The sequence below is a fragment of the Pipistrellus hanaki genome (assembly GCF_964339955.1).
Source record: "Pipistrellus hanaki genome assembly, chromosome: 3".
Classification (NCBI taxonomy): Eukaryota; Metazoa; Chordata; class Mammalia; order Chiroptera; family Vespertilionidae; genus Pipistrellus; species Pipistrellus hanaki.
In genome coordinates, this window is record NC_140505.1 from 92,644,656 (window position 1) to 92,655,264 (window position 10,609).

At 45.9% G+C, this 10,609-nt stretch overlaps 1 protein-coding gene across 6 annotated transcripts in view; it reads left to right on the plus strand.

Annotated features, from left to right (window-relative positions):
• The window catches only part of MICAL3 (microtubule associated monooxygenase, calponin and LIM domain containing 3), a 250,954-nt gene extending 245,229 nt beyond the window's left edge, over window positions 1-5,725 (plus strand). For all 6 annotated transcript variants that reach the window (XM_084878513.1, XM_084878514.1, XM_084878515.1 and 3 more), the window contains one exon: window positions 52-5,725. In XM_084878513.1, the coding sequence (XP_084734639.1) occupies window positions 52-236 (185 nt within the window). In that variant the 3' untranslated portion in view covers window positions 237-5,725. The remainder of the gene's footprint in view (window positions 1-51) is intronic.
• The last annotated feature ends 4,884 nt before the right edge of the window (window positions 5,726-10,609 follow it).

Sequence of the window (10,609 nt, forward strand, 5' to 3'; positions counted from 1 at the left end):
GGCTGGGTGTAGCCTCTTGGCCCTACAGATCTGTCTTTTGCTACTGTCCAGATCACCTTAAGACCGAAGAGGAATTGTCAGAGGAGAAGAAGATCCTGAATGAGATGCTGGAGGTGGTGGAGCAGAGAGATGCCCTTGTGGCCTTACTAGAGGAACAGCGCCTTCGAGAGAAAGAGGAAGACAAGGACTTGGAGGCTGTCATGCTGTCAAAGGGCTTCAGCCTAAACTGGTCCTGAGCTCCCATCATGCTCTACTAGCTGGTCTGTAGAATCCGCCTGACCTAGCTGGGTTCTTCTACACCACCTAGATCCAAGATCTGAGAAGGCCTAGCAGCTCCTGTGAGTTTGCACTCAAATGTCCATGCCTCTTAAAAAGCAGATCAAGTGTCTGTGCTGTGGGGAATACCAAGTGAAGATGAGTATCTGAAGTGGTTCTGCCTCCTTGAATAGATTCACCCTGACTTCCTGGTCCAAGGAGCGAAGGCCATGGAGTGCAGAGGGCTAATGTGGGGAAAAGAAAGTTCCCCAGGGATGCGCAGTAACCAGCACCCCGCCCCCCCTTGTGCAGGCACGTGTGATGAGAGAAGGAAGCTGCTCCCCCTCTGTCAAAACCACAGCCACCAGAGTGCACCCCAGAGAGGAAGCAGCAACTGTCTTCATGCTCTCTGAAGAACCACCAAAGAAACAAAGGAGATTCCCAGGAAAACCACATGTGAACTAAGAGTGGGAGAGGCTGTGGCCAGTCAGGGTGATGCCTATCTTGCATCACCTGGAAGCTGAGGGAATCCCAGTTCCTGAGTTCATTATGCAAGTAAGGAGGATCCAGGAGGAGTCTGCTCCCCAGCCCCACACCACACACTGGACTCCACATGGCCAAATGCCCCAGGCCTCCCTCTGTCTATGGCCTGAGGGTTGTATATTGCTGCATTTTGCTTTTAATTCACAACCATTTTAACACTGGAAAATATTGACTTTGGGAGATGGTGAGGCTCTACATTTCAAGCCCCAGTCACTGTTCAGTACTTCAGCTGGGGCAGGAGTAACCCTCTTTGGTGTTTTTCCTGCACTTGCACATTGAAATGAAGCTGACAATCTAGCAAGACACTCACCCACTTCAGACTCCTTTTTTCAATTAACTTATTTTTTTAATACTTGAAAAAATTCATTTTTATAACTTTACTAAAAACACTGATCACCTGGCACCTGGTGTGAAAGTGATAGAGGTAACCATGCCAGCCTGCCTGCATTCTTACTACATACATCTATTTATTAGATCACCTTCTTTATAGAGTTACTGACCCCACTGACATCAGAAAGCAGTGAGTCCCTCACGGGGTCCCCCCACTCACAGCTCTTCTGTCCCCTCCTATACTTTGTTTCTGGATCTTCCTTCTCCTCCACCTGATACCTTGTTCTCACTCTGGCGCCAGACTTTATGCCTACACCACCTACTTGTCAAGGAGACATGTCAGCACTGTTTGAAGCCAAACCAGCAAGCACAGATGCCACTTGTCTCTTCCTGTGGGAATATTGGCTCTGCAGAACCCATTTTTTCTCAGTTTTGGTACTAGGGTTTTTTAGCCTCCCATAACACATTTATTATACAAAATTGGGAGTATGCCCTCTTCTAGGATGGCTGAGACAGTGCCTGGTAGGACCTTGTATCCATCTGATTAGGATTCCCTCAGCCCAGCCTCAAATCCAACCTGATAGACATGCACAGGTGAGTCTTAGGTATTGGGGTTTAGTTCGGTCTCTTCAAACTGGTAACAGCTCTAGCCGAGACCTCCACAGTTCCTGGATCTTCAGGTGGGGGGCAAAGAATGATAAAGCACCATGTAACTAGCTCCTTGAGCCAAACTGCTTATTTCTTTCAGCTCAGCCACTGTCTGGGGAAACCTGGTGAATCACCACTTGTCCATCACAGAATTAGCTTATGGTGAGCCCAAGGAGGAGGCCCACCAGTGCCAGGCCAGACTGGGACGGTGTTCTAGCCAACTCCTGTGCAGAGGGGCCAATGTAGAGAGAACAGAGGCATGGCAACTCTTAAAGGCCACCTGAGGGCAGGACAAATTGGGCATCCGTGCTGACCTTGGAACTTCCATAGGAAACCACACTGTGCCTCAACTTGAACATTAGTTCTCACTATAAAGGAGCAAAGAACCTGTCTTCTTCTTCACTTTGTCCCGAAGCTGTCATCTTCCTCCTGTGGAAATCTAGGAGTGTACAGCTGGCAGCCACCACAGCTCTGACTTCACTTGTTTTCAGATGAGGCAGGCAGAGTCTCTGTTTTTATTCTCTTTTCTTAAAAGGGGGAGAGAAGGGTGTTCTAGAGTCCATCTTTAAACCGCAACTTACAATAAAATTGGACTTGGGTCAGAACCTTTATCGCCTTTGTGGCCTTTTCCCTAACCCTCCACCTCTCAAAGGCCACCATACCTGACCATGCCCCAGGAGAGCTGCCTCCCTCCATTGTAGCTCCCGCTAACTCCAGGACAAGGAGGCAGTTTATTTTTATTTATTTTTAAAATATATTTTATTGATTTTTTACAGAGAGGAAGGGAGAGGGATAGAGAGCTAGAAACGTCGATGAGAGAGAAACATTGACCAGCTGCCTCCTGTACACCCCCTACCGGGGATGTGCCTGCAACCAAGGTACGTGCCCTTGACCGGAATCAAACCTGGGACCCTTCAGTCCACAGGCCGATGCTCTATCCACTGAGTCAAACCGATTTTGGCCAAGGAAGCAGTTTAGGAAGTGGCTGGAAGGGATGTGGGCATAGTGATACTCTCTAAGTGGCTTACTGTAGCAGGGGCATGAGATGTTATTACCTGCCTCTTGCTGCCAGCCAATACTGCATCCTTCCAAAGTGCACACTGCTTCCTTCAGTTGCTAGAAAGGGACTGAAGACTTTGCAGAGAAGCTTAAAAATCCACAAGCCTATGAAATGTTCCTTTGCACTGCACTCCCAACAGTACTTTTTTCAAAGCTTCCATTTTATAACCACTAGTTTGCAGTTTATTCAGTACCTGGTGACATGCTGCATGAAATGTTTTCCAGCTCTGGAAATGCATGCAGCCTCAGGCAGGTTTTTCTTCTCAAGAGTTAAGTCCCCTTGAAGGCAGGGGGAAGAGGATATATATTCATTTAAAACGCCTGAGGTTGAGTGAGCCCCAAACATCAGGCCACACACAGTGGGCTCCAAACTCAGCATCACCTAGGGCAGCAGCAGGCACTACCACCCCGAGTCAGTCACTCTGTGGGGCTGGCCAACAGGAATAGGAGGTTCTAACCCTGCTCAGATGGCATATTTGAGCCTTAGCCCTCAGGAGTTATTCTCCAGCTTCTTTTGACCAGCAAAAATAGATTATTCTTTATCCCTTCGAAAAGAAGACATTTTCAGTCAGACAGGAAGTGGAAAGAATTTAAAGAAAAAAAATTTACCCTTTGATGAGTGGTAAAAACTGAGCTACGAAGGGGAATGGGCCATTTTATGCACAATAAAGATTTTAAAAGGAATACACAGTGTGTTTCTTAAATCATGGTACTGGACTTGGTAGTGCATCAGGATGCGTGACCAAATCTACCACCTGCCTTTTTCAGATAGGTGGTATTCATGCAAGTCATTTTATGTCTAATGTATGTGTGAATGTGTGGAAGGTTGTTTAAAGACAACTTTTTTGGCGTGAGTGTGAGTGTGTGTGTGTGCGCGCACGCGCGCGTGCACTTGCACTTTTTTTTATTATCCTGACTCAGCCATCAACTGTTATCACTTGAGAAAATATGAAGCACCCAGTGTGGTAAGAAGCTGCTCTTTAAAACCAAACCCCAGTATTTTCTCTTGAAAAGAAGCATGTTCTAGAAATTATCCAATCAGAGTGAACCTGGGTCCTGGCATCCGTCCTTGCCAATGCTGCTTCCAGGCTTCCTGGGCACTGGCCTTTGACACAGCTGACTTGGGAGCCAGTGCTGTGGGGTCTGCAGCCTCCAGGCCTCATCATACAGATGTGTGAATGTCCCCGAGTTCCGTACACAGAGTCTTGGAGAGAGCTAACATCACCCTTCTTTAGAATGGAAAAATCCCCGAGAAATTGAAGAAAATAATCCTGACTGACACTCTTCTCTTTGATATAAGAAGCCTCCTGAGTTGCTTTTCCAGCACTCTCCCCCTCCATTTGTGTTGACCCATCAGGAATACAGAGCTAATCCCTCATGATGCTGCTCTTGGGAACTGTATCAAAGGAGAAGAAAATGGCAATAGATGGGTAGAAGTGAGTCTTGCCCAGCCTGGAGGTCAGCCTTAGAGGCTGGATCCACAACCTTCTGGCTGTATTGCCAGCTATTCCAGGAGGAGAAAAGGGCCTCACTGACACAGATGTACACATCTCAGGTAGAAGAAACAATAGAGCCAGCATGAGTGAATGTACTGTGGCCCTAGATTACTAAAAAGAAAGATGGATCGAGGTGCATGCCTACTGGGAAGAAGAGTTTGGAAGTCACCTGTGCTGGCCCCAAACACCTTTTGTCCCTCAAAGGGGCTCACTTTGATTGGAGCTGGAAGCAAGCAGGAGTTCACAGCAGTTCACAGTAACCCCTCGTGGCAGGAAATGTTGATTGTGGTTTTAGGCAGGCAACCAGAAAGGAAGGCTGTTCGAATTACCTGGGAATAGCCCATTAGAAGCACTGCTCCTTTCTGTCCAAAAAACCACGTGTCTGATGCCTTCTAAATCCCTTCTGATCCCTGAATCTTCATGGTCCCTTCTTAGAAATCATAGTGGAAAATGATATATGGAGAGAATGTGCTACTTTATTTCACTTTATGAGCTGGCCATACTGGTTCACTTAAGGAGATCCCTCCTTTCTGTTAACTGCTCAGAAGATCAGCCATTTTCAGTGAGGAGGGTAAGAAACTATCCTCTTAGGTGGGTTATGTCCCACCGAAAACACACCTAACCAAGAAGCCTGGTAGGCCAGAAGCCTGGGATCACAGACCCTCCAGTGACTCTCCCAGATAGCCTGTTGCTGCTGAATTTTACTAGGTAGCATTTTGTTTTTTGGGTTTTTTTCTTTCTTTTATTGTTTGAAATATTACAAATAGTGGTACATATGTCTCCTTTTTCCCCACTATTGACTTCCTCCTGGTCTCTCCTACCTCCCAGTATATGCCCTAACCTGCCCCTCCCCCCCCCCAGCCCCCCCCCCCCCCCCCAGTGTCTTGTATCCATTGGTTATGCTTATATGCATGAGTACAAGTCCTTCGGTTGATCTCTTACAGCCCTCTCCCCCCTCCCCCCCCCCCCCCCCGCCAAATCTTCCCTGCCTTCCCACTGTAATTTATGTTTCTTTGCCTCTGTATCTATTTTTTCCCATTTCTTTCCTTTAAAAAATCTTGCCTCTGCAGACTAGAAATAAACATATAATAACAACAAATATTTGAATCCCAATTTTAATGTCCAACAGTTCCTTATGTGTACATGTCAGCAATGATATCTGGATGGTGGGCACATGGTGGCAATGCAGATCCGACCCTCTCTGGTTTGGTCCTGGGCAACCTGCAGTGATGCACAGCTGCTGACTGCCACCATGGCAAGGCATCGTCAGCGTCTTTCATCTCTGGTCTGTTTCTCCTCTTGTCTTTGTGGTTGGAGCAGATCTGTCAATTTCTCTCTGTTGCAGGAATCCACCTAATCTTGGAGTTGTTTTCTGAAAATATACAAACATATTCTATACCAAAAGTTAATAAAAAAATCATTTCTATATAATTGATTTGGGCTCCTTTTTATTTTTGCCCAAAGGATTTTCCTTTGTCTTATTTAGATTCCAAGTGTGTTTTTCATGGGTGTTTTGCTGTTAGCATTACAAATGAAAATTAATTTTGTAAAGTAAAAATTTTCTAGATGTAATTTACTTATAGGATATTTTTCCTTACATGATATTACCCTACTATCCCCCCTTTTTTTGATTAATGGAGGCTTTTATAAATTTTATAATGCAGTCTTGATAACTTTAAATTTTAATTTTTTGCACAAAAATATGATTGCTTTAGGTTCATTGCATGTTCAGAAATTTTACCATGAGATCAACTACCAATAGAAATTTTAGTTACTACTTTAGGAACAGCTTTTTGTCCAGTACAATTAAATTTTCTCGAATATTCAATTATTTCAATTAGCCTATTTAAATTAATCTGATAATTCGATTACTATTTTACTGTCAAATTAGTAATCTGTCTGTTACCTGGGTCCTGATCTGAGCTAGGTCAAGTCTCTGTCTGTCTCCTGTGTCCCAATCTGAGCTGAGCATGGGAAGCAAAGCAGCCATGGGGGCAGGAGATCTCCCTCTGAAGGGGTGAGGGTTCAGGCCCCTGCAAGGTTGGGTGTGTGTGTTTGTGTGTGTGGGGGGGTGGAGGGGGTGCCCCACCTTTGTTGCCTGAGCTTTCTGTTCATGCTGAGCTTGAAGCCTCGTGGTGGCTGGTATCATGGATCTGCCTCTCGCCCAATCGTGTGAGCTGGGCCCTCCCTGGAGGAGAAACCTGAGTTCCCTGAGATATGTGATCAGTTCTGGGGCCCCATCAGCAGGCGAGGGGATCCCAAGGCAGGTGCTGGGTATGGAGGCCATGGGGGCATAGGCTACCAATGAGATAGAACTGAACCTCACATCACCCTACTTGGCCCCGGAGGATGACTGGTTAGCCAATGACGGGTAAGATTCCTCAGGGAAGGAACAACCTAAGACAGGTACAGTCACAGAGGGATCATCAGGAGAGAACTTAGGGGTCAAGTAGGTTGCATTTTGTGACAGCCTCACTCTTTGTGTCCCTTGCCCTATGATCTTGATGCAACTGGGGCTTATATGAGAAAGTTGGAGTCTCAGCTTATGTGGGTAGGCCATGTGTGCTGGCTGCCTCTGCCTGAGAAGCCACCTGTTACCAAGACAAACAAGGAAGGAGAGACAGAGTCCTGTGACGCATACATATGCACACATACATTTTCACACCCAGCATGGTCTTTCTAAACCAAAGTGTGCTTCTTTTTAGTTCTAAAGTAGGCTGGATTGCAGCCTTTGGCCACAAGTGGGGCAACTGTGGTGGTGGCCCAGGCCCCAGAGATAGGCAAGATCCATTTTGAGGAATTTTCTGCCACCTTTAACAGCCTGGACCTGGAAGGCTACAGCTGTATTGACTGTTCTCTAGGGTAGGCAGATAGCCCAGACCCATGAGAAGAGGCCCACATAGTGCCGACTCACACAGAAATGAGGGCAAGATTGCTGGTGTCTATCCACACGTGAGAGGGCAGTAGGGGTGTGAGACATGAAACTTGTCCCTGTCTCTTCCCAACTGCAGACATAGCCTTAGACACATAGTTGGTCAATGCCTCTCTCCCTGTCTCACCTGGTAACCAGCCCATAGCATTGGGGGAGGTCAGTGCATTAAGGTTTCAGATTCTTGAACCAGGGCACAGACATTTTTCTGAAGGTAACTAAGGTTCACCTTGAGGAAGGGTAAGAAACCTGAGGAGGGCTAAGGGGATGGATCTCTAGGGGCTGGCTCCCAGCTGCCCCAAATCATCTCAGATCTGGTGAGTCAACAGAGTTAGGCATTATTTTTAATTATTTTAAATGCTGGGCTGATCTGTTTTAGGAACTTAACTTACTAGAAATGGATTGCTATAGACAGGCAATACTCCCAGAACATTCAGATGGGCTGCTGCTGGGTGTGTGCCTGAGGATGGGAAGTACTGGGTCTGCATGGGCACATGTTGCCTTCCTGGAAATAGATGAGCTCTCAGTTCAAGGATATGCCTGTCTTCCCTGCTGCTTCATCTGCTGCCTAGAGAAGGAGCCCAGAGCCTCAGCTCCTGAGGATTGGTGGTCCCAGGTGTTTCTCCAAAGGAATCAGCTCGGAAAAGCCTCAGCCTCTGTTCCTGACAAATGTGAAAGCAGCCCCAGGGGCCTTCCAAGTTCTATGGGAAGATACTTAGAAGCATCGAGAAAGGACAAATTTTCTGGTAAAGGGGAATGCCCCTTTGTGCTGACTAGGCAGTAGTTACATGTAAATAAGTTTATGTCTGTATATGTGGAAAGCACTGCCGATTCTTCATGATTTTGAGTCATTGGAGCAAAACAAAAAGGAAGCCAAATAGAAAGTACCTTCTTCAGTTGTATGTGATGGGGTGCATAACAGTTACACTCCAGCTGTTCCCACTCATATGGCCAACAATCAAAATAAAGTTAGTATTATTTTTTTCTTCTGTGTGGAAGAGGATAATTTGTCCTCTCAATAAGCAAATTCACACCCTCAGCAGTGCTGGGATGTGCCCTTAAATTGAGAGCTGAAAGGGGCCTTCCCTCCTTGAGGCACCAGCACCAGGACCACCTGCCCATCCAGGCCAGTGATGGGACCACCCAGTTGATCCCCAGCAGGGCATGTTCCTGGAATAGGGAGTGAGAGCCATGTTCCCTCCACTTCTCCTCTCCCACTCATTATCTCCTTTGTTGGTTTGTTTGGGTTGGAAGAGGGCCACTGCTGGGTAGTAAGATTCTCATTCCTCTCTTTCCCTTAACATTATACATGCAGAACTTGGAGATAGTTGAAGGTTTGGTTCCAGACTACTGTAATAAGTAATAAAGCCAGTATCACAATAAAGCAAGTGGTAATCTTTTTGCTGGTCTTGCTTTCAATTTGTAAAATATGCTACACCTGGACCAGCCCATGTGGCTCAGTGGTTGAACCTTGACCTATGAACCAGGAGGTCATGATTTGATTCCCGGTCAGGGCACATGATTCTCTCTAATCTTTTTAAAAATTTTTTATTTATTTCAGAGAGGGAGAGAGACATAGAGACATAAATGACAAGAGAGAATCATTGATTGGTTGTCTTCTGCACACCCACACTGGGGATCAAGCCCACAATCCAGGCATGTGCTCTGACTGGGAATCGAACCTGACCTCCTGGTTCATAGGTCAACACTCAACCACTAAGCCACAGGCTCTCTCTCATTATTGATATTTCTATCTCTCCATCTCCTTTCCTCTATGAAATCAATAAAAATATGTTTAAACAAAAAAATACATGCTACACCTGTGAGGCACAATAAAGCAAAGCACAATAAAATGAGGTGTGCATGTATATATCTTGCCTGGAAAATGTCAGGCAGAAAAATCATCTTCTTTCCCAAGCTTTCTTCCCAGGCAGAGGACAGACCCTCTCCACCAGCATGTCCACTTGATTTAAGATTAAGCTCTTCACCCACCTCCAACATAAGATCAGAGGTAGATGCTCCAAGTACTCAATGAGCAGGAGTTATCAGGTGACACTAAATAGAGTCCAGCCCGCCAGAGCCTGGGTGACAGAATGGGAGAGTTGGTCTCTTCAGTCTGGGAGCATCCCAGCAGCCTGCCCACCTTGTGCATCCAGCTTGGGGAGAGTGTACTGCCTACTCCCATCAGGCTCAAGAGTTGAAGGCTGGGAAAACAGTATGGAGTTTCCTCAAAAAACTGAAAATGGAACTCCCATTTGACCCAGTAATCCCACTCCTAGGATTATATCCCAAGAAGCTAGAAACACCAATCAGAAAGGATATATGCACCCCTATGTTCATAGCAGCACAATCAACAATAGCTAGGATTTGGAAACAGCCTAGGTGCCCGTCAGCAGATGATTGGATCAAAAAACGATGGTACATCTACACAATGGAATACTATGCTGCCATAGAAAAGAAGGAATTCTCATCATTTGCAGCAACCTGGATGGAATTGGAGAACATCATTCTGAGTAAAATAAGCCAGTCAATGAAAGAGAAACACCACATGACCTCACTTATTTATGGATAATAAAGAACATTATAATCTGACGAACCAAAAGATAGATATAGAGACAGTAAAGCAACAAGCAGACTGTCAAATTACAGCGGGGAGGGGAGGAAGATCTGGGGGAGATAAGAGATCAACTGAAGGACTTGTATACATGCATATAAGTACAACCAATGGACACAAAACTCTGGGGAGGGAGGGTATATATGGGGGGCGGGCAATGGTAAGATATGTACACAGATAATAATTTAATAAAAATAAATAAATAAGTAGAAAGCTGGTGAAGAACATGATTAGTCCTGACCAGTGTGCCTCTGTTGGAGCATCCTTCCATTCACCAAATGGTGACAGGTTCAATCCCTGATGTTGGGAGGCAGCCAATCAATATTTTTCATATCAATGTTTCTTTCACTCCCTCTCTCTAAAATCTATTTTTTTAAAAAGAAATTCATGCTTAAAGCAAGTGAAGCAACAGAATAATGTCCACCCCCATTCCTCTTCATCCCAAACCCCATACTTCCTCCTCCCTAGAGAGAAATGCTCCAAGGACCTAGGGGGAGAACTAAGAGACAATTACTTTCTGGGACTGGCTATGACAGTGGGAGCTGGGAAAAGCTGCCCACCCTGCCCAGCAGGCTAGTGATTGAGACAGATGCTGGCAAGCCTCCCTTCAGCTGAGGTGGAGAACTATCCCCCTGGACCTGGCAACTGAGGAACACAGGTGCGTCTGGTTCTTCAGGTTCCTATGACTTTGAGAGCTGAGCAGTGAGTTCAGCCAGTACTGCTGTGTAGTATTGG